This window comes from Dipteris shenzhenensis, chromosome 7 (assembly GCF_047967505.1).
Source record: "Dipteris shenzhenensis isolate YYH24624 ecotype China chromosome 7, Dip_SZ_1.0, whole genome shotgun sequence".
Lineage (NCBI taxonomy): Eukaryota > Viridiplantae > Streptophyta > Polypodiopsida > Gleicheniales > Dipteridaceae > Dipteris > Dipteris shenzhenensis.
In genome coordinates this window covers 12,785,385-12,810,508 of record NC_141602.1, presented here as the reverse complement: position 1 = coordinate 12,810,508, position 25,124 = coordinate 12,785,385, and the positions used below count along the sequence as shown (strand labels likewise).

At 41.0% G+C, this 25,124-nt stretch overlaps 1 protein-coding gene and 1 pseudogene across 1 annotated transcript; one reads left to right on the top strand and one right to left on the bottom strand.

The window, feature by feature from the left end:
• The first annotated feature begins 3,343 nt into the window (after positions 1-3,343).
• On the top strand, positions 3,344-4,958 carry LOC147899966 (uncharacterized). Its single transcript, XM_087377343.1, has 3 exons — positions 3,344-3,416; positions 3,591-3,857; positions 3,964-4,958. Exons 2-3 carry the CDS (start codon positions 3,599-3,601, stop codon positions 4,761-4,763), a joined length of 1,059 nt encoding a protein of 352 aa, XP_087233469.1. The 5' UTR covers positions 3,344-3,416; positions 3,591-3,598; the 3' UTR covers positions 4,764-4,958.
• Positions 4,959-7,253: 2,295 nt separating this feature from the next.
• LOC147899965 (uncharacterized) lies at positions 7,254-7,885 on the bottom strand (annotated as a pseudogene).
• Between the last annotated feature and the right edge of the window lie 17,239 nt (positions 7,886-25,124).

Below are 25,124 nucleotides of genomic sequence, written 5' to 3'. Positions count from 1 at the left end.
GATGGGCGATTAGCATTGAGAAAAATGCAAAAAAGAGTGCATTCTTATCCTCTCATCCGCAATTGTTTGCCTACATTCTCAAATTTGTTGGTGGTAGGTGACCCTTTTTTGCATGTACACTATGAATTGCCTTCATAACTGACGTTCCAACTTGATTGCTATCATATAGATGCAAGGAATCAATCCATATGTCTGCAAAAACTTAAATCAATGCACTAACACTCCACATAGATGTGTCTTCAAAAAGTATTTTCCTTGTAGCTTAGATGGAGTATTACTGAATCGAGGTAATGTTGTTGTGTTCTGATCCATACCATCTACAATAACACACATGTACTCATTTGGATGAAAAATAGCTTGCTCCTTCCAAAATGCATTTTTTAGTCTGGAATGATGAACAAGTCCATGATGAAAGATGAAATTATCTTTTTTTAATTATGATTCTCGTTGTTCTAGAGACGTTGCACTCTCAAGTGCTCACTTTAGATCATCACAATCACTGCACTTTGACATTTTTTGCCTTTTTAGGATTTTAACATGTACAAAGCTCTTCTTCCAAAGAGTATACAAATTGTGAAAAGATGTCATAGCATGCCCTCTTTGCCTCTATGTTTCTTCAATAGACTTAAATACTTTTTTTTTTGTCAAACCCATCGAAAGATGCATTTCAGGTAGATGGGGTTGAGGTAAATCATTTTCGTGAATGTAGTCTTTTAAAATTGATGTTGCCAAGACCATTGATGCTCTTGTTTTGGGCCTTCCTGTGTTTCCATGAATGTTAAAATTTACTCCATACTTTGTTTTGTTAGTCAAATCCTAGTATGTGCCATGTGATAATCATGTAGTAATATGATATGCATTATTGCAAATACTTTTTTCGTTTATACGAGGCTTTATCGGTTGTCTGAAATTTTTTCTTTTTCATGTCATTTACCAAAAAGCAAGAGAGCCTCGTGAGTAGGTATTCATTTCTTTTGCTCCCTCTTCTTTGCCACACCTGTTCTCTACATTCCTTGATGTCAAGTGAGTTAATGGAATGCATAGAATCTCGCTTGCAACATGTAGATCACATTGCTTTTAGCATAACATCCTCATTCATTACTCTTATTCTCTTTGGTTGCTTTTCTACATTTGCCTAGACTCGCTTTCTTTTCATGCATATGTATGTCCGTTTCTTATGTACAGTTGTACACTTCTCCCTGTCAAATTTATTTGTCACTTTATTTTCATGGGATGTTTCATCCTTCATCTTATTACAATCAAAGTCAAATAACGAATAGACTTTTGTTGGTTTCTTCTGTACATCCTTTTTGAATTTGTACATTTCTCCCCGTCGAATTTATTTATCCCCATGTTTTCATGGGATGTTGCATCGTTGATCTTATCACTGTCAAAGTCAATGCCAAATAGTCCTTTGTTAATTTCATTCTTCTCTTTGAAGCAATCTTCGAACCTTTTAAGTCAATATCCATGTCGTCCATGTTTGATAGATGCTCTAAGAGCTCAAGGTCCTTATTGGTCGGATGGTTTCTCATCCTTAAGTGAAGTTGCCAACACTTTCGAACTCTTTGTGCTCCTTGACAATGTGTATGAATTCATCCACTCCATATGAGATATCACTTTTGAAACCTTTTAATTTATTGGTACCAATTAACTCATCCACTCCTGACAAGATATCACTTCTATAGTTAAGTGCATTGAAATCATCCAAGTTTTAGGAGACAACACCGATGATCTCTTTATCCTTCTCGATGTGCGTGAATTTCTCCACATAAGACATCGCTTCTGAAATCTTTTGCCTTCACACAGTACCACTGAACTCATCCATATTGATAAGATGTCACCTCTATAGATGATTGCATTGCAATCATCTAATTCTAAAGAGACAACACTTTTGATGTCTTTTCCTTTCTCAATATGCATGAATTCATCCACTCCAGAGCAAGCATTGCTTTTGAATTCTTTATCTTTCTCGGTATCAATGAACTCATCCACTCCTGATAAGATGTCACTTCTATACTTGAATCCATTAAAATCATCCACATCTGGAGGGACAAAGCTTGGCTTGTTCGCATATTCTGTAAATCCTTTGAAATTGTAGTATATCTTATCTTTATCATTGAAAGTATTGTACTTTTTTACATGCTCACACCTAGGCTCGGGTGTCCTCAGTGGCATTCCATGTGGACTCAAAACCTCGATCGAGGTATCTAGCTGGCAACCCTTCTCCCACATGCCCAACATAGGTGGCATCCTATGTGGACTAAATACCTCATTAGAGGTATGATATGGACTATCCAGTTGGCATGACATTCTGCAGAGTTGAGGTGGCACGTGCTCGGCACGTGCCACTTATCATGATGTCATTCATTGAAATACCTCAAACGAGGTATGACTGCCTGGCACTACTCGGTCTCTCCTATCCTTTGTATTTTGGTGTGTCCCTTGTGTCCCACTCTGCCCGGAGTGGCACAAAGGTGGACTCCCCCACCTTGCAACCACCATTCTATTTCCCAACAAGGTGAATTGTGTTGACATGAATCAAGTTAAACCATATTTCTCACCTATATATGGTCTCTACCAATATTAGTAAAAAACCATATGTGTGAGGTGAGTGCTTGCGTGTGTATGTTCATTGCATGTGTGCAAATGCATAGATACGTATTTGTGTGTGTGTGTAGAGAGAGAGAAAGAGAGAGATTCCTTCCAATATCGTTATTTATAAATAAAACTTGCAAACTTAATATTTGAAATAAAATACCATTAAAATCCGTAGGGGGTCTCTAACTCGTCGTAGATGGTTCATGATACTCGTATATTATAGAGCCTGGCCCTGATCGATCACGGAGAACAGCTTATCTCCTTGGAGCCTGAGCCTATAGCTGGCAGCCTGCATTCAGTACTGCATTGTGCAATTTCCTATATTATAGAGCCAGTACTGCATTGTGCAATTTCCTATATTATAGAGCCTGATGCCCTCAGCCCTGATCGATCAAGACAAGGTTGTAGAGAATCGCGACGCAATTGGGCGACGAGATTGCATGCCTTTTCTCGCGCAAAACAGAAAAATGAAAGCAATAACCCGACACAAAAATGTGTGTTGAAGTTGAAGCTTATCTCCTTGGAGCCTGAGCCTGGCAGCTTATTATCTCCTTGTCACTTGATTCCTTGCCTGTGCGGTTGTATAGACTCGCGACGCAACTGGGCGACGAGATTGCATGCCTTTTCTATCGTGACTCGTACTAGTGCGCGTCAACCTTGCTCGTGAGTCGTCGGGACTCAGTGGGCCGCAGCTAGGACCGGAGCAAATTAGCATGTGCTGCAATTTGCTGCCGTGCTAACTTCTAAGCGCTCTTCTACGCTCTCTCTCTATATATACATACACACTAGCAAGCTCCAGAGTCTCGCCTTCATCTGTTGTAAGTTCGCCCGCCTCTAGCTGCCTGTTTCTTTCTAAGTTCTCAGTTGCAGGCCGGTGCTCTTCTTTCATTTTCTTTAATTCGCTCTTCTAATTTCATTTGCTTGGAGCAAAAGCGAGCAAGCAACAGTACGTCTGATCTCATGCGTGGTCATGCCTATATATGCAGGAGACGTCAATATGTCTTTGCATCAAACACCTGTTCACGTGATTGGCGGGCAGGGCGGAGGTGCTTTCAGCTACAATGGAGCCTCCAATGGCAAGTTATTGAGAAGAATCGGAGTGTGGGCTGGTGGATGGTTCCTGGGTGGAATCCGGATATGGCTGACGGACAGCGAGCCAAGAACGTTTGGCACGCCTAATCAAGGATCATACAAGGAGTTCACATTCGAGGATGGGGAGCTGATTACGAGTTTGTCGTTATGGGGCAACGGCGCAGGTATCTACGTACCTACATTCATGATTCGGGCTTCGAATATGCAAAGAAAGAAAGCCTGAGCAGTAATTATCTAATCCTATGTTGTGCGCTGATATTGATATTGTAGGTACGCGTTCGGGGGGCATCAGATTTTACACCAACAGGGGAAGACAATTTTTCCACCACATGACATCCTGGGACTTAAAGCAGGAGTATCCAATCGATGTAGCATCCGGCCTCTGTGTGGGTGTAATGGGTAGGCATGGAGATCATATCGATTCCTTGGGGATTATGTTCCTCAGGCCCATAGCGTCTTCTCGCATGATTAACGTTCGCTACCCAACCTTGGGTCTTACAACCGCTGGAATCGTACCCGTGACACTCGATTCTTTTACGGACCGTAATAACGCTACGGTTAACTCAAAACAATGGAGGTTCCATGGTAGTCGTGATGTCACCATATCCTCTTCGTGGTCCATCACCGCGGGTATAGAGTACCATGCTACTGTCTCCGTCCAGGCCGGCATCCCCAAGATTGCAGAGGTCACAGGAGAATTCGGTTGGGCACTGAGTGTGAGTGGAAGCTACCAAACCACTTCTCAGACGACTCGCACCCTAGGTTGGGATCAATCCGGAACCCTCGGCCCTGGTGAGTGGATTTCAATACAAGCTACAACCCGCACCGGAAACATCACCTTACCCTACGATGCAACTATGGAAATCACTCTCCGTTCCGGTACCATCTTCACCTACGCTTTGAGTGGTATGTACGCTGGTGTCGATTATACATCCGTCGACATCATAAGTGATGGAACGAAGAAAGCGGACATCGCCGATCATCGTGGGCTACAAAAAGATCAGGATCAACCCCCCGAGGTCAAGCAAGGATCTATCCAAGAGGGCCAAGAGTGTACATTGGTGTACTAGCTCATCGATTTGGATGTTTTTTAAGTTGTGATGAAAGTCTTTGATGTTACCTATAATAATGGCATGTTGTCCTTTGCAAAGGATCTTTGTTGCCCGTAGCACACGTGGAAGGCCTACTAGCCATCAACAGTATTGTATTTTGTAGTAATGTATTCAAAATCCAACATGCAATATTATGAAACTCTTGCTCTTTTATATGAAGCTTGCAGGATGCCATGATACCAATGTGGTTTTCTAGTCTAAGTGGCTGCATCTAACTTGAATTCTTCTACTTTGTTTAAATGCAATTAAGCTGTAAATAAGATGGATCGAGCCAACATCCGGTTACATCATCATAGTGTAAACTTACGTATCGAAACGATTCCGTTGTAGCAAACACTCTCCATTCATGTTGCCTCATGAATCTAGAAGCTCCGAAGGTTAGAATTTCTTTGGTTCTCCCATCAATCAAGTTGAAGTGTAGGGAGGGATACATAAAGCCTCGTACCTTAATTACCAAAATGCTCATACAATAATTAGCCATGATGACCAATTTGAGAGAAAACATGTGAGTAGGATGATGGAGCTTTACCTTGCACAAGATCATGCCATTAAATTGTAATTCTTGACACTTTCCCTCAAATTGGAAAGGGTTACTATAATTATTGTTTCAATTATTGGTACCATGAGAGAGAAGCGTACGAAGAAGTTGAAAAGGATGCACAAATAGGACATTGACACAATGCATGATTCTTGTAGCATGTTTCGTTACATCATCATAGTGCAAACTTACACATCGAATTGAATGGAAACGATTCCATTGTATCAAACACTTTCCATTCATGTTGCCTCATTAATCTAGAAGCTCCGAAGGTTAGACTTTCTTTGATTCTCCCATCAATCAAGTTGAAGTGTAAGGAGGATACATCAAGCCTCGTATCTTATTTACCAAAATGCTCGTACAATCGTTAGACATGATGACCAAAGTGACAGAAAACATGTCAATATGATGATGGAGCTCTACCTTGCACAAGATGCCACTTGATCATAATTGTTGACACTTTCCCTCAAATTGAAAAGGGTTACTATAATTATTGTTTCAAGTATTGGTACCAAGAGAGAGAAGCGTATGAAGGAATTAAAAAGGATGCACAAGCAGGACATTGACACAACGCATGATTCTCGTAGCATGTTTGGGTACATTGTCTACCTCTTTATCGACATCACTATTCAAATACATGTATGTATTAATATATCTACGAGTATTCATATGTTTATATGCGCAATATACAAATAATGTACATGTGCAAGTGCGAGTGGTTATATATATACATACATATATCTTTACACACACACACACCCCCAAGTTGGGGGGTAATCTATAAAAATAAGGCAGGGGGGACTTGTGGTGTTTAGAAACTAAAGTAAACGGGGAACTTGAGTTTAAGAGATACACCCGGCTGGGGCGACTAGTTCGGCAACTCAAGGGGGGAGTTTGTCTTTATCTACATGGAGTGTATGTATATGTTTATGCATCATACATACTAGTGTGCAACCCACACAACACAATGCCTCCATAATTGAGCTTTTTAGCTGTAAAAAATGACGGGCCGGGCTATCTATGCACTTGGAATAGAAGAATTATGGACATGTTTATTAGCGCGATTATAGAGCGCATTTATGAGCTCGACTATTTTGTGCATTTATATACGCTGCTAAATTGGTTTATAACCAAGATAATAAACGCATGTATATTTGCGAAAAAAGAGCCCTCTTTCATATTTGGGAGGCTAAACATTATTCCTCTCTGTCAAGCAATGTCTAAAATATATTTTTTGATAAAAATATCAATTGTGTATATCATTTTGCCAAAATCACATAAACACAAACGAAGTGAGTTGAGGAGAATGAGACAACATATAAAATAGTTGAGGAGAATGAGACAATTTATTGAATAGTTTTAAAATTTTGGAAGAATTTAGAATGATACAATGAGGGGCTAGGATTCGATCTCAGCCTTAATGAGATCTACCCTTGCCAAACTATTTACTTCAAGATCCCCATTCACTGCAACAACACAATGTCCGTGGTTCTTAACCATGAAAAATGATAGGCCCAGCTATAGGTGCTGCTGGAGAAGTAGACTTACGGGGGTGTTTATATCCCCAGTTATATACCACATTTATAAGCTCAGTTATATACCGCATTTATACTCGCGGATACATTGTTTTATAAATGCGAGTATAAACGCGTCCATACCTGCGGAAAAAGAGTCCCATTTCAAATTTGGGAGGCTATACTATTCCTCTCTATTAAGAAATGGTAGAATTACCTTATTCTATAAAATAAAAATTATGTACATCATTTTGCCATAATCACAATATACACGTGAGTTTGAGGTGAGGGAGACAACATATAAAATAATTGAGGAGAATGAGTCAATTTATTGAATAGTGATGCAAATTCCAAATAAATTAGAATTATAAAATGAGGTACAGTGTACAATGGGGGCTAGGGTTCGATCTCATCCTCAATGAGATCTACCCTCGCCAAACTATCTACTTCAAGATCCCTATTTTGAATGTCAAGATCTACAAATAAATTCATCCCACTTGAAGTGTTGCTGTACTCATGAAAGAACACTTCACCAATTTCAACCTCATCCTCATGGGTAATGTCTTGAACATTTGTATCTTCTATCTCATGATCAACCTCTTCTCCCGTATCACCAACATCATCGCCTCCATTGCCATGATCATCCTCCATATGCTCCATATTAGTAAATGTTCTAACATCACTTTGGAACGTGACGCAATAGGGATGATGTACCACCAGCTGTTATTGTCCACCATTGGTTGAAAGACAACCAACCATGGCATTGAAATTATCATCGATAAGTGAGCATTGTTAGATATGTGAAAGAGTATCTGTTCACATTGCTACGACAGTACTAGTGTGTCCTTTGTGCTTTGCCAAGACTTTGTGGAGTCAATAACAACAAATTCATTTGCATGGTTTCTAATTGTTGCATTTGTGCCTCTTTCCACCACATCCTTAAACCACTTGACATTCAAAACATACACAAAGAAGTGTCGAAAGTCAAGCTTATAAATTTCTTGGATTATGCCACAATAGTCATCCATGGTTCCATCGCTTCCCTTAAAGCTAGGAATGATGCCGCAATCTTACGTGCTCCTTACGTGTTTCTCTTTTCATCAATCCGTTGTGTTTGAAAACGAATGCCCTCACATCATAGTTTCAATTGGGTAGACAGGTAATGCCTGTATTCCCTGGCATGTTATTGCTTCACCTAGGAACCATGGAATAAGCAATCAAAATCATTAAAGAAAGTTTAGAGCATATGCAAAACATCAAACACAACAACCTTTGGTAGGCATCCTCGAGCATACTCCCATTGTTCCCTTGTGATACACATCCCCTCGTCTCTCTCTACTCACTCCATTTCATCATGTAGCCAATTGACATCCATATCCTTTGGAAGTGCTCTTAGATGGTGAGTGCTCTCTCTCTTTGCCTGCTTGCCTTGGCATCCTCATATCTTATTACCCATTTTTTCATCACATCACTATTAAGCCAACAATACTGATTAAGGTTTTTAATTATCTCACTATCCATCACTTTGCCCCGCCCTTTTCCTTGAGGCATAATAGAGGTCATCCTGACATCTTCTTCATTGCTCCAATGTCGTGGAAGAGATCTATCCACTTGGACAAGAAACTTAGAAATATGTACAAGTGACTCATGTATCAACCAACCCTCTGCCATGCTACCTTCGGGCCTTGTATTTTTGCCTCATTAATCCCTTCAAGGCCTTCATGAAGCAATCTCATCGACTAAACAAACCACTTCCTTGAGATGCAGCTAGTTGTGAGGATTGAATGTGGAAATGTCTCCTCCACTAAACAAACCACTTCCACTAACATAACACGAGCATCGTCAATCGTGGTCGGATCTATTTCCTTTGAGCTCACATACTTAGAAAGGGGAAAAAGTGCCATATTAGCAATATGGAAAGCTTGCAAACCTTGAATACCCATCACATGGCATATAGTGAGAAATACCTCACAAGCTCCCCAAGTTTGTAAAAACAATCTTTCTTGGGAAGAATAACCTTCGTTGCTCTTAAGAAATGAAGTGAATGAAATCATACTTTTATTGCACAATGGATGCATTCTGGTCATTTCTCTCATGACAAAGATCACCTTTAGCTCCATTCATAGAAGAGTTCCCTTTCTCCATTCCCCTTCACGAATCTTGGGTCCACAATTGCTTTGTTGAACCCATATACTTTACCTTTATTCCTAATGATAATGATCCAATGAATATGTTCTTTCTTTTGAGATTGCGGCAATGCACAACTCTGTGGATATGGAGATAATCCAAGCCTTCCAAAATTCCCCACATATATACACACATGAATCGATTCCTTAGTCACGCCTTCGATTTCTTGATCAATCAACCAAATTTCCCCCAAACTATGTACACTTCATAAATAATCATTCTCCACAAATGTTTATAGATTGAAGTTCCTCATTCCCTAAAGAGCATATCTTGCACACACACCAAAGTCACTCATGGTGGGCATGTTGACCTACCAAAGAAATTTGTAAAACCACCACTTGCTTACTCATCTTTATCATTGATCAACCTACAAAGAGATTGCAAACCTCCTTGTTGGAAGGCCGATTGTTTTATGCAAATAAATAATGTACAAACATAACTATGGGATTGTTGCTAGCACCGTAATGGCAAGAAAACCAACCGTAGTCCCAAAGGGAAACAATCTTTCACTTCATCTCATCCTCTTATTGAAAAGCAATCTACAAATGTCTACAACTCAGTGCATCATTAAAACAATCCCCATCTCATATTCTCTACCAATACTCCAAGGAACAACCATCTATCTTCATGAACCCATGTTTCTGGCCTATTTTGAAGCATGACTTGGGTTGTCCTATCCTTCCTTAGCTCGGCACATCAGGAGAAGCCCCATCGACGTCAGACTTAAAATTGAGCTTGGCTACCTTTTTCCTTATCCCATTCAAGAAAGGCCAATGCTATCTTTAATACTGACCTCATCTACCAGCCTTTCTCACTATGCCTCCAAGATCAGTTTTAAACTGATATTGGCAACCTTGTTGCATGACACGAGAGAGAGAGAGAGAGAGAGAGAGAGAGAGAGAGAGAGAGAGAGAGAGAGAGAGAGAGCTTTCCATAAGAGAGGTGATACCAAGGTCAATGCTCCATGAACAAGGAGATCAACTTGGCTCACCCTTGCATCAGTAGAAGCTCCATCAAGGTTGGCTTTAAAACCAAGCTTGTTGGAATTAACCTTTCCTCTCCCAAGTAAAGTTGGTTTTAAAATGGGCCTTGTTTATGAAACTTTTTCACCGTGCCTCCAATGTCACTTTTAGAACTAGCATTGGGAAATCACGTTGCATGACCAAGGTGCTTCGAGGTGACACCAAGGTAGGTTTAAAAACTCACCTCTCCATGAGCAAGGAGATCCTATCATCTCTCAACTGGCTCACACTTGCATCAGGTTGGTTTTAAAACCGAGCTTGGATACCATTCTTCGTAACCTTTTCTCTCATGAAAGAAGTGAAAGTGCTAGTAAAGTTGGTTTTAAAATTGACCTTGTTGATCATGACCACCATTCCTCCAAGGTTGGTTTGAAAACATTTTTGACTCTTTTTTATGCGAACACATTATGGATACAATCTCAAAAGTTGTTCTAGTGAGCATGGAAGCTAGCAATGTTATCTATGTGAGATAATATGGTTGATATCTGGACAAATTTAAGCTCATGTGTGTACATGTAAACCTAGTTTGAAATTATTGAATGATAACTTCACCAATTAATGCAACTTTTGCATGCCATGAAACATATAAAGTCCAATGCTTTTATCAATACTGCATAGAGGAAAAGTTGGCAAGCCAAAGGAATGCTTATATGGTTCTCCATCTGGGGAATCGAAGATATTGCTTATGCTTGAACTTAATGGAATTTCTCCTGTTTGATAGACCTTCCACTAATAATCAAACTATACAAGTTTGAAAGACATAATGGATTGTACTTTTGAGTGGATGTTTTCAATTCTTGGATATACTTTGATCACTTTCATGTAGGCATTTGGTCAAATGAGTTACATAAGAATGTGTTGAAGATGATAAGAGTTATTGAAGAAGTTGCACAAAAAGATTTTAAAATCTACAAAATTCGGACTCAAGGACAATGCTACATACAACTATGAGATAATTTGTACTAATTGGAAAAGCTCGATGTTGAATGTTTGTTTAATCCCTTGCTTGCGATTTGGGCAAATGATAGCCTATATTTCACACCACACCTTTTTGATTGATGATAGTCCACTTAAGGGTGTGTAAATCTTGCAAAAAATAATTTATAATTCAAACACTTTCATGGCATATGAGGTAGAGGATGTGTTGAGTATTGATCCTCTCCCTTATCTCCTTCAATTGAGGAAAGTGTTAGACATAAGGGGCATTATCAAACTTGATCATTATGTCAATGAACTATTACATGTCAAGCATCATAATTATACATATTTTACAAAAGTAATTTTTAAAGTGGGAGAAGAAAATGAAAGAGACCTCAGAAGGATATGCTACAAAACTAGTATGTAGTGCAAGCAATAATGGAAAGTACAGAGGCTTATGCACTAGACAATTAATGGCAGCTTGCTTGTATGAAATATATAAATGTGCATGAGTATACATAACAAGTCTACATACACCACTTGTATTAATCAAACATGATTGGAAAGTCTACAAGAGCATTATTTTGCTCATTTCATGTACTTATCATTTTCAACCAATAATTGAATAACTCTTGGTTCTTTGTTTGATGGCAGGGTTTGATGAGTGGCAAAAAAAAGTGAAATTCTTAAATTTAACCCCATTGTGAGTGGCTTGTGGTTTTGATACCAATTTCGATTCTATAGTTGAGTTCAAAGATATTCAATTTGAATTAAAGAGACCTTTCATTTTGGAAGCAAGGTTTGGCTTGTTTATACATTTAAATGTAGAGGCCAACAAAGGTACAATGGCCCAAAGTATGTTATGATGCTTGGATTGATATTTGTCATGGGAGATGCATTGTACAAAAATCTTGCTAGATAATCGAGTAGTTATATTAAGTGTAAAGATAGAACAATTGTCACATTTGTCTTATATGTTCCCACTTTTCTACCTTGGATTGAAGAGAAACAAGATGTAAATTTGACTAATGAGATGTTTGTTGTACAATCCATTAGAGATATCCAAGCTAGCTCATTGTTATGTGATAAAGATTTTGAATTAGTTATTACAATTGAGAATTCAATATAGTATTTCTTAACACCGTGTTTCAAGTTGTGAAATGATCTTCTCTTTAAATTAGGAAACATATCTATAATTTGCTTTGCAACACAAGCCTTATGTAAATATTTGAATTCAAAATGTTTTATTGATGATTAAATTATCAAAGATGTTTTTCAACACCACTCTTTCTAAATTAGAATGAACTTATCTCATCATCAATGTGGGACAAAAGTTGTTTTATGATTACCATCAATATGTAAAGAAGTTGTCATCATACTCCCACTACAAGGCATAGGCCCTTTTCCGGCGAAAATACTGACGCTTTTTACACTTTTTTTTTTAAAAAACGGGCACAAACATCGTTATTAACGTCGTTATAAGCATCGGAAAAGAACGGTCGCTATATAGCGACGCCAATAAACGTTGCTATATAGCGATGCCAATAAACATCGCTATATAGCGATATTGGTAAACGTCACTATATAGCAACACTGGTAAACGTCGCTATATAGTGATGATTAACAGAACTTAAAAAAAAGCATTAGTGGGGCTAAACAGGGCCATAGCAAGCCTTGTTTTGCCCCACTAATGCTTTTTTTTAAATAGTAATTACAAAAAAAAGATTTTTATTACAAAATTTCCCTTGCGAAAAGGGTGATACAAAATCGCTCAAATGAAATGATCGAGCAATAAAAGCATATACTTGTCGAAGATATATAACATTGTTTGTTACAAAATTACCCTTTCAAAAAGGGTGATACAAAATCGCTCAAACGAGCCGATATACAAAATGATATACATGGCGAAGTATATGCAAACTACTACTACTACTACTGCTACTACTACTACTCATTCAAATCGTCGTCGTTGTCCTCCTCGTCCTTGTCTTGCTGACCTGATCCTTGGTCTTCATGAGCTGTGCCTACTCCCTGCCTGACCCTCATCAGGTGTGCCTGATCCCTAGCCGTCATGATCGCTCGCCTCTGGTGATGGGATGCTCGAGCTTTGACCATAAGAGTGAAACCATATTAATTGAAAATTAGATTGGAACTTACCATGTGAGTGGCCACCTCAGCCCAATCGACCGTCGCTCCCATTGCCTCCTGCTCAATAAACCACGGCTTTGTTCCTATGCGAAACGCGCGTCGCGTCTTTGCAAATGTAGAAAGATGATCCATCGCAGCTTGCTATGGATCCAATTTATGAGAGTTAGATAAAGTGCATGTAATATGTAATTAAAAAAAAATAGAAGAATACATTAAATGAGAAGAAGTAGACTTACCACGGTTGCCTCGAACGCCAATTGTCTGCCTGCACCAAAGTGCAAAGTACCTACGACGTCTAGCTGTCTCCTCGCAGCCCTCCTCTAACTCTCCAACATTTCGGGATGGTCCCTATTCTCCTTCTTGAAGAACTTCCAATCAGCTTTGTCTGCCCAGCTGGGTATTCACATCCCTACAGGTCTCCACTTGGTCCTGAGACACAGTATCAGTTAGGTCCCTTGCCCTCTCCTACTCCTCACTCCGGAAGTACTCACACAACTTCCACTTGCTCTGACTCTGCCACTACCATGAGTCCTTACCCAGTCGAGGACCTCTCCTATCAAATCATGGCTGCCGAAGAGATAATAGAAGATAGAAAGGGCAAAGCAGTGATGGCCACCATGAGGCGGTTGATGACCCACCACTTCAAGAGCGGCATTGCTACTGATTGGCGGTATCAAGATGACCAAAAGAAGCAGGCGGTCATCGATGAATTAAAACAAAAATACCCTAACCTACCAAATTGGGAGTTCAATGAGAATTACATGCGAGAGCGCATGGGTTTGGTGAAGCATCGTAGATCTACCTTGCCTACTTCCATCGCAAAGGGGATGGGTTTTGGCCATGGCTACTGGGAATGCCCATCGAAGCATAAGGTACCCACTCCAACCTCCTTTTGCACGTTATGTGAAATTCATGGACATGATGCCTCTGAGTGTAGGTATCTTAAGGGGTTGAGGAAGCTACTAGTGGAGTATCCAACTGGGGAACCACTGGTGGCTACAATCAACAGAGTTGCTCCGACCACTTTAGGGCTAGTACCATTAGTTTTAGCCCCTATGAAGGCACCTGAACCACCTACCCCTCCTACCATTCACCTCCACTACTTCCTAATCCTCCTTTTCTCCAAGATCCTACTTGGAATTAGATTGGGGCTCCATACTTCTATACTCCACCCTACTATGCACAGTATCAACAACCTATGTCATGGCATGGATATGGATCCCCTTATCAATGCAGTCGACGAGGTGGGTTCCCAGGTGGACGTGGAGGTGGAGGCAGAGGTACCAACTTTCAAAGACCCATTATGTGCTATAGATGTGGAGAGTATGGCCAGTACCAAGATGATTGTACACAACCATTTGGGGGACCCTCTTGTACATAGTGCAACATAAATAGCCACTACACCATAGATTTTTCCAATGGCAAAGGGGAATCAAAATCCCGAGTCAACATGGTTGACGTAGTAGTGGCGGGGGAGGATGACAAACCCCATTTGATTGGTGTAGTGTTGGGAGCTATGACAAGGTCACAAATGAAAGGTGACAATAGTAAGGATGACTCAACATCAATATCAGAGTCTTCGTCACCAACTAGTACCAACTCAGTCACTAGAGGAGCATTCCCACCTCCTTCCTCCAAGGTGGATAGTGGGACTATTGCATTCTTGAATTGTTTTCCAGGAGGTCAACAAAGGGGATTTGTTCAAGGCGGGGCCCACACCAAAGACACTACCGACGTGTTGATGCTAGAATACTGCTCAGCCTATGCTGCCCTCACATCTAAACAAAGTCCCAAGATCATGGTGGAAATCAATGGGGTGGAGCTGAAAGAAGTTTTTTTGGATGGTGGACCAGCAATGAACATCATACCAAGAGGTACGCTCCAATAACTAGGTTTGAAATTCACAACTGACGTTAATTTTCAAGTGCGCATGGCAGATCAATGCAAGGTGAAGCCTATGGGAGCAGTCAAATGTGTCCACATGAAGATTGGGGGAGTTACATTCCTATCCAATTTTATCATACTTGATATGAAGGAGGGTGAGCAGAGGTATCCTTTACTTCTTGGTAGACCATGGCTATGGTTAGCAAGGGCCTCGGTCAAGTGATGAAGTTTGGTTGCCTTTGGGATCCACATCCCTGGAAATAGACATGGTTACTGGAAGGACTCATCACCGACCTGTGGAACTTGGGGAAGAGGATTTTGAAGAAGAAGGGGGAGGAGGAGCGATGGGCACTTAGGGATTGGACCATATGCAAAGAAGAGCTGGCCTACATGGAGGACTCACACTTCCAAGATGAAACCTATGCAACAGCAGCACAAGATGATGGTGAGAGCTTAACGTACTTATTGGAACAGCTGGACCGGACCAAGAAGCAGCTATCATCTTAGATTGGATGGAGGCCCTGGGATCCTTAGCCATCAACATGGTGGAGTTATGTTCAGAGGGATCCTGAAGCCCATCTTGGTACTTCACGGACGGCACAAGAGGTGAGCCAGTAAGCATCTGCATCTGGTTTGGCTAACCTAACATATGAATCGATGCCTTTTGTTCTTTGTAATAATCCCCACATGTATCAGCGGGTGATGACCACAAGTACCAGACAAGGTGGTGGAGAGGTTAGTGGGGTGACTCAAAGACAAGACCATGAAGTACCAATGGAGACACACGACATGGATGCCTCATACCAGGAAAAAGACCATGGGGTCACAACAGAGGAATAGGAATCTAATGAGACTAATCATGCTATACAGGAAGATGATGAGCTGGCTGAGCACAGTGATGATACTGAAGAAGACACTCATGAATTTGTGGAAGAAGAGGATGACCACATAGATGATGAACTAGTTGAGCACCATGATGTTACTGGAGAAGACACTCATGGATCTACAGAAGAAGAGGATGGCCACCTACTGATGACTGATGTCACTCGAAGGAGGGTGGTGCCAGAAATGACTCTTGGAAGGGTAATTGACTCCATTGTGCATCCTAACCAACTTAGGATGGGCCAAGAGATTGGACAACTTGAAAGAACCATCCATATTCACACTGGAGTTTGGAACTTTAGACCTGCAAGGCAAGACCACATAATACATGAAGAAGAAGATGTCGCAAACCTTGCTCTACTGGACTTATACCTGTCAGAAGTTGATCTTCCAATGACACAAGAGGTTCCTGAAACTACATATGAGGTGGATGGACTACCATACAGAGGAGTGCTCAAGCAAGCACAAAAATGCAAAAAGAGCTTTCTCACCTTGTGAGGGGTTCTCCTTGGCCACATTGTCTTGGATGAAGGAATGACCATGGACCCAGTGAAGGTGGAAGTGATATTGACCTTGCCTATTCCTCGCACATCAAAAGAAGTCAAGTCCTTTTTGGGACAAGTGGGTTATTATAGAAGATTCATCAGGTTTTATGCTGACATAGCGGTGGCACTGACGGAACTCCTTTGCCAAGAGTAGTCCTTTAACTGGTTCGCACCTCAACAATTGGCATTTGACAGCCTCAAGGACAATCTAGTGAAGGCACCCATCTTGCGGAAACCTCAATGGAATGTCGTTTTCCATGCTCATGTAAATGCAAGTGGCTGGCGATTGGCACTTGTGTACTTCACGAGTAGGAAACTCTTGAAATGGAGAAAAAAGAAACTATAGTACCACTAAATGTGAGGGCTTGGTCATGGTTTATGCCATGACAAAATACCGGCACTATCTCTTGGGCAGCACGTTTATCATCATTATAGATCATCAAGCTCTCAAATACTTGCTGAATTAACCCCATTGGGGGGGAGACTAAGCAAGTGGATACTTTTATTTCAAGAGTTTGAATTTGACATCCTAGTGAGAGCAGGACAATTGCATCAACCTACAGATCACTTGCTAAGGATCTCTTCAGGTGAGGTAGCCACAGAAGTTGATGATGGCCTTCAAGATGCGGATCTCTTCTATGTCAGTGTCATAGTACCAACAGATGACTGCCTGTTTGCTGTGGAACTCTTTCCACCATGGCATGTGAACATTTTACATTTTTTGTCTTTAGTGAGTTCCCCAAAGGGCTAACTCCAACACAAAAGCGGACGCAGATTGTTCAGGCTGCTCCTTTCAAACTTATTGCGGGTTAGCTGTACAAGTTGGCAAAGGACCACATTTTAAGGCGGTGCGTGCTCCTTCATGAAACACAAGCCATCCTTTAGGAGGCTCACTCAAGAATGGGGGGAGGCCATATGGCACCAGAGACCATTGCTAGAAAGATAATGCATTCTGGGTTGTGGTGGCCAAAGCTATTCCAAGACTGCTATGCTCATGTGCACCGCTACGACTCATGTCAAAGAGGTGGACCAAAGCCTACCCAATGGGAGTACCTCCCCCTTCAGCCATTTGGTCCTGTACCACCCTTTTATAGATGAGGATTGGATTTTCTTGGACCCATATTTCTTGAAACTCGAAGAGGAAACAACTATGCCCTGATTGCTACTGACTATGGCACTAAATGTGTGGAGGCAAAGGCTGTGAAGGCCTGCACTGCTCAAGTTGTTTCCTCATTCTTGTATGATCAAATCATCTCTAGGTTTGGATTGATGAGTGATAGAGGTACCCACTTTCTCAATGCTGTCATTACTGACCTCATCACCCAACTACAAATTGTTCACAAGACCTCTAGTTCATACTACCCTTGAGCCATTGTGGCTCGGTTATGTCTTCATTGCTTGGAGGATTGGGATATTCTACTACCAACTGCTCTTTTTGCTTATAAAACAACATACGAGGCTAGCACTGGATCTTCACCATTCCAGCTAGTTTATGGCCTGCAGGTAGTTATGCCCTATGAGTTCCACATGAAGACTACTAGGGTCATGGCAAACATGGATGATAACTTGCAGGCATGCACACTCGAGTGATTATGGGATCTTGTAGCCTTGGATGAACATCGTCGTGAAGAAATCCTTGCTCAAGAAGTATGGCAAAGGAGGCAGAAAGCATGGCATGATAGAAATCTCAGAAAGAGGGAATTCCAAGTTGGTGACTTGATCTTGTTATATTCCAGTAAGTTCCTAAAGCATAGGCCCAAATTTTTTAGTGGTGGCTGGAAAGGGCCCTTCTCGGGCGGGTCACTCATCATATGTAACCCTATCACGTGAGTTCAACAGAAGGATTTTTTTTATTTCTAAAATTTACAGAAATAAATATACATAAGGGACTATTTAAAATAGTTTTGGAAAAAATTTACAGACTTGTATAGAAAAGGGGTACATTTTATTAATGAAAATTTTCACAGATAAGGGACTTTCAATATAGGCCTTGAACGCACGTGATATAGATGGTTTATACATAGTGATCCCCATGAGGGGCCCTTCTTTATCACAAGGATTATTCTTAGTGGAGGGGTTTACTTAGGTACCTTGGAGGGCAAGAAGTAACTGGCACCGTGAATGGCTCACGGGTAAAGAAATATCATCCTCATTGAGGCTCTCTCTTTGGATGATGATTACAATTCCTATTATTTGGATTTTTATTTATTCAAAAAAAAAGTATCCCTTTTCCTAACCCTACCAAGGTTGTACTCTTTGTTAAGTTGTGCTTTTCTTGGTGGGGGATCAATAAACTATTACAAAGGCTTTTTTCTCCTTCTCTGGCTAGATGGAAATAGCAAGGGCGGTGGAGGAAAAAGGGTTGTGGACAATTGGCTAGTGTAACCACTTCCATTCATTCCACATGGGAATCTGGAACACCTCTCTTCTTACTCCCTCTTCACCCCTCTATCACCCCTTGTTCACCCCATGTTCACCCCATGTTCACCCCCTTGTTCACCCCTTGTTCATCCCTTGTTCACCCCATGTTCACCTCAACTTCACTCCTTGTCCACTCCTGTCACTCAAGTTCGTCCCTTTGCCACCCCCCTTGTTAACCCTTATTCACCTCATATTCACTCCTCTATCACCCAAGTTCATCCCTTTTCCACCCCCATGTTCACCCCTTGTTCACCCAAGTTCACCCCCAGTTCACCCATGTTCACCTTTGTGTCACCCCTTGCTCACCACATGTTCACCCCATGTTCACCCATGTTCACACCCATGTCACCGTTGTTCACCCCATGTTCACCCCATGTTCATCCCCATGTTCACCCCATTTTACCCCATGTTCACCCATGTTCACTCCTATGTCACCCCTGTTCACCCCATGTTCACCTCATGTTCACCCCATGTTCACCTATGCGCACCCCTTGTTCACCCTTGTTCACCCCTTGGTCACCTCTATGTCTCCCCATGTTCACTCCTATGTCACCCCTTTTCACCTCATGTTCACCACTTGTTCACCCAAGTCCACCCCAGCACCCATGTTCACCTCTGTGTCACCCCTTATTCACCCCTATGTTCACTCCTATGTCACCCCTATTCACCCCATGTTCACCCCATGTTTTGAAGGGGAAAATTGATGTGTGTGTGTGTGTGCCTATGGGATTGGAGTCTTATGCAAGAAGTGTGTGAGTATAGGTGTGCTAGAAGGTTCTAGTTAGGTGTGTCAGGTTGGTGTGATGAGTGAGTGATTATAGGAAGTGATTGATTGTGACAACAATCATGTGGATCTGGGATCTCCCTACATGGAGGCAGTTGCCTATATATGTAACCACTCTTGGAATAAAGTTTTACATTTGTGTCTCATTGTTTCTATATGGATTAACACTTGGTCTCAGAGCTTGGTTAGAATTTGAGATTCCTAGAAGATTCCAACTAGATCCTATCTTCTTCTCAAATGCCTCCAACTGGATCCTATCTTCTTCTCAATTGGAATCATGCTTGCACTCGTAAGTATAGTTTTGTATGATCATTTCATTAGGTATAAGAGTAACAATTGAGTCCACATGGGTTCACTAACTAGAATCATTGACTCATTCTTCTTCTCTTTAGCCAATCTTTTTTTACACTCCTTGATATAGTGCCCAGGATCCTTACAGTAATCATTGTTGGCCAAAGAGAAGAAGAAAGAGTCTAGTATCCCACCCCAAGGCCCCATTCTCGTCATCACCACCATTCATCTTCCTCTCTACACCCTCCCACTTCTTCCTCTTTCTCTACCTCTATTTGCATTCCTCTGCTCGTTACCTCCCATCTATTACTACCTCTCACCTCCATATACACACCATCCTTGTTGGGATATCTCAAGGTGTATGCCTCAGGCACACCTTGGTTTCTATGTGTGAGTGCTAGAGGCATAGTTAGGTGCCCATAAGCACAGTTAGGTGGTGGAAAGCCACATAGGATGATTGAGAGAATCTAGGAGTAGATTGAGGAGATGATTGTGGAGCTGTGAAGTCATTAGTGATGTCAGTGAGCATGTAAGAGGTGCCTACATAAGGACCTCACTCTTCTTCATTCCATAATGCAAGTATTCTGAATTTGTGTCCACTCTACTCTTTCCTTTCAGTTTACCAACATGGTATCAGAGCCCTTTGATCCCCCTTGAGCCCATTTCTACCACATCATCATCTTCTTCTTCTTCTTCATCTTCACCATTTCTCCTCTTTCTTCCCAAATCTTGCTAAAGCCTGTTCTCCCTCACCACCATTCTCCAAGCCCTTCCTACTGGAGATACCCCTCGTTTGGGCAAACCTCCACCTGCAAGCAATTGAAAAAAAAACGTCTCTGCTGGCTGCCATTCTCCAAATAGTGCATTTTTTCGTCATTCTTCTGTTGCAAAATACTCCTTGCTTGCTGCGCCATTGCTCGAGCCCTCTTAGGAGTAGATGGGTGACCTCAAGACGAACATTTTGAGTCATTTTTCAGCTCATTTGGTTTAGTAACGAAGGAAAAATCATCAAAACTCAGGTTCAGCCTGCAGCAACTGCCTTGGGCAAAACAGCGTGCCATTTCACCCAATCTCTATGTTGGATCTTCTCTGGTATATGAGCTTTCTTTTGCTTTAGAAAGCCCTCTTTTCCTTGCTTTGAAGAGTGAGATACAAGCCCTCCAAGTTCAGTCTTTTGATTTTGACAGTTTTGACAAGTTTTTGAAGATGATGCTACATAAAATGCTACTCTAGCATTTCTGAGTTTTTGAAGTTTTCAATAACATCAGTACATCTGTGGCTTCAGCTTTACTTTGAGTTGCTATACCTGGTTTTAATTGGAAAGCTTTCATTTTAGCCACTTCTATGAAGCATGTAAGAAAAAGCATCATTTATTGAAATTTGGTCACAAGACTTTGCTACATTAAATGCTTATATTTTGAAGCATTTCAGTTGTTATTCTAAGCCTTGTAAGAGAGAAGACATTGCCCAATACCTGGGTTAGACCCTCTCATGGCTTGCTTATGCAAAATATGTGAAAAGCCTAAACATAAAGCAATGTCTTGTTATGCTACAAAGGAAGAAAAAGCCAACATGGCTTCCTTGTTGAAGATTGCCAAGATAATGGTTGCCAAAAAGGAAGCAACTTCAAAGACAGAAAATGCCAATCTACTTTTAGTTGATGTGCCTCCACAAGATGAGGCATCCTTTGAAGATTATGCATTTTAAATCATCTCTATGTATGCTCCAGATCTCTCTTTTTATGTGAGTCAAGGTACTCAGCCTGGATAGTCCTCCAAAATGAATGAAATAAATTATTGTGTTTTGTGTGTTTTGTAAACACCTCTGGTCACCTTATGATGTAGGCCATGTGTATGTTTTGCTCCATGGTACCTCCTGTGCAGACATTGTGTGCATGTACATGCAGGGGAGATAACCATTGGAAGGTCTTTTTGTATCCCTTTTTGTTTACCTTACACCCATGGGAACCCTTGCTAGCTTGAGATCCTAGCCATTGATAGATCCATGACCACCATGAGATGGCATGAGACACCTTGTGCTAGCTGTATCCTTGACATAGCCTGAGGCATTCCCTTGAGGGGGGGTTTGTTGGGATATCTCAAGGTGTATGCCTCAGGCACACCTTGGTTTCTATGTGTGAGTGCTAGAGGCACAGTTAGGTGCCCATAAGCACAGTTAGGTGGTGGAAAGCCACATAGGATGATTGAGAGAATCTAGGAGCAGATTGAGGAGATGATTGTGGAGCTATGAAGTCATCAGTGATGTCAGTGAGCATGTAAGAGGTGCCTACATAAGGACCTCACTCTTCTTCATTCCATAATGCAAGTATTCTGAATTTGTGTCCACTCTACTCTTTCCTTTCAGTTTACCAACAATCCTCTACTACTATCCCTTATGCATTCCATCCCTTGTTACCCCCTTCTCTCGAGTCCAACCCATCATCTCCCATACTCCTCTTACCCTTGCATGTGGTGAATGCTCCCTACACATTTCAACACATTGTTCTTCCCCTTTCTTCTATCCCTAACACTTCCCATTACTCTCAACTTCCTCCTTCCGCCTTTCCTCCTTACTAACCTCCCCTCCCCCCTTCTCGTCCTCTCCACCCTTCCTTCCTTTTGGCCTTACCAATGCTCCCCCTGCTTTTAAACATATTGCTACCTAGTTTCTCTCTACTTCTTCCTCCTCCTTCTCACCCTCTCCCTCTCTCCCATTTCTACCTCTTCCCTTCCTTCCACCACTTCCTCTTTTTCTCCCTCTCCTCCTCCTCCTCCTCCTCCTGTGCCTACTATTTCTTCATCATCTCATTCTCCCTTTACTTCCAAGGCCCCACTGTTTCTTCCACCCACCACCTCATCTCTTTCTAATTCCACCTCCCCTAACTCCACCATTTCCAATCCCACATCTTATTATATCATCGATTTATGTATGCTTTAGTTCGTTCCCACCCTTGACCATGAAACCCCCTCCTCTCCCTCACCCATTTCTCATTTCCTTTGCTCCCCCTCCTGTTCGAGTTCCTCTGATGATCTTGCCCTGCCTGTCTCTTCCTCTCCTTCCACCACTCTCCCCATTTTTTATGATTCCCCTCTACCCACTTCCGATGATTTAGATTTTTATTTTGTTCTTTATGGTCTTTAGGAATGGGAGTCTTCTCTATGATCCTCCTTTCACTTCCCTCAGTTATACCTCTTCTACTTCCTCTCTTTGATCATGGTCCATCTATTGTATCTTTGGATAGTCCCCTTGCCTCTTCCTGGACTGAGAAGCGGTACTAGGACTTTCTCATACGTGATGAACCTGCTCATCCTCCTCATATTTTTGACCGAGATCCTTCGCTTTCAGATCTACATACCTACGGTCGTGATCCCATGTGTGAAATCAATTTGGACACTCATGATGATCCACATCCCATCTTTGTTAGTGAATGGGTTTGGATTGATCGCAACCCTCAAATTCTTGAAATTGTTGAGGAGTTCTTCTAGTCTTATCAGGATGTCTTTGCTTGGTCCGACCAAGACTGGTTGGGGTCCCTTGTGAGCATAGGCGTCCATCATATCCCCCTTAAACCTAATGTTATTTTTAGTTTAGTAGTTATTGTAAATATTTTAGCTAATATGTTAGTAGGCTACTACAATAATTATTTTGGCTTTTATGTTTGTAAGAGTAAACTTTCTCGTAATATCTTTGTAGTAAAACTCTATGTTTACCAATATTAATTATAAGCTCTGTGTTTTTAGTTAGTAACTATACGCTTTACTATCACAATTGTACTTATAGTTCCAAAACTAGTTCAGACACAGGAGGTAAAAGATTCTGGTTAGTAGAAGTCATCTATTTGAATAAGTAGTGTCTTATATCATCAACCAACACAAAGAAACACACTCGTCCCTTCAATTCACTTGTAGTGATTTTGGTTGGTAGAAGCTCTTTTAATCTGTTTGTAGTGCTGCCAAAAAAAGTGGTTAGCATGTTTGTATGTGAAGTTAGTTCATCCCCAATATTTGATCAATTCTATAGCGAGATCATAATTGTAAATCCTAGATATAAGAATACTTGAGACATGAAAGTAGCAAGCATGATCCCATGTTTTTCAAATACGAATAAGAATAATTAATAATGAATGGCATGTTTTTAATATGCCTCTTTTGTTAATATATTTAATGCTTGCAGACACTCAGAGAGATTAATATGATTGGATACATACAATATAGCTGCTTCTCATATTGCAACGCAAGTACGACTACTAAAATTTAGGTAATATGTCGATGTCTTGTCCATTCATGACACTACTTCATGACTGTTACTGGACTCTTATATTCATGACTCTCACGACGCCTAGGGAAGGGCCTGTTCCCTCATATTATAATGCTTTGGGGAAGGAAGTGCACGGCCTCCCCACCCACACAATGTGTGGTTACCATACATATATTATATACTATTATCTATTTCAATACCTGTTGTTTTTTGTCATTGTGAATCAAAACATATTTACTTCAATCCACATTCTTAAAAAGTTCTCTTTTGATGCATGCTTTTGATTTGAGGGAGCATTTGGAGTCAGTAGAGATGACTGAGTTACATGCAAGGTGAAACAATGAGAAAACCTTTATTCACGTTGTTGAGCAAATTATGATTCATGTGTTTCAAGCCCAGTCTTCAGAATGCACTTTTCACATCAGCAACTCGGTAATAAAGTAACACCCCTGACAATTGCAGGGAGGATTGGGTCCTAAAGGACCCTGTGTCATGTCTCACATTTATTTTTTAACTCATTTTGTTTTCTATTCTTAAAAGTTTTTTAAATAGTAGCATTTAAGTTCGATTACAAATTGCTACTCACGTTTCACTCAAAAACATATTTTGAGGGAATTAATCCCACAAGTCTCTTATTAGTACCGCTTACCATGTTTCTTGGCATCTAGTCCTTTGTAAGCACATATGATGAAACCCACCTACCCACTCTAGTTTGGTTGTGTTAACTTTGCATGGAAATCATCAATTCATCTCTGCGTGGAATTCATCATGCAAGGAAAGTTTAAATTAGTGTCAAATTACATTGTGACATGTTCTTCAATGACAGGGTTAACACGATCTTAGAAGTGCTTGGCCACATGCAAACGTCCTTTGTAGACTATCCCATATCCGTAAAGGTCCGTGGTCGCTCAAGATTGAATAGCAGCCA

Bases quoted from the DNA above. Each gene is read 5' to 3' on its own strand.
- LOC147899966 (XM_087377343.1), top strand. From the start codon at position 3,599: ATGTCTTTGCATCAAACACCTGTTCACGTGATTGGCGGGCAGGGCGGA. The intron at 3,858-3,963 runs GTATCTACGTAC...TTGATATTGTAG, and splicing joins GTTATGGGGCAACGGCGCAG to GTACGCGTTCGGGGGGCATC.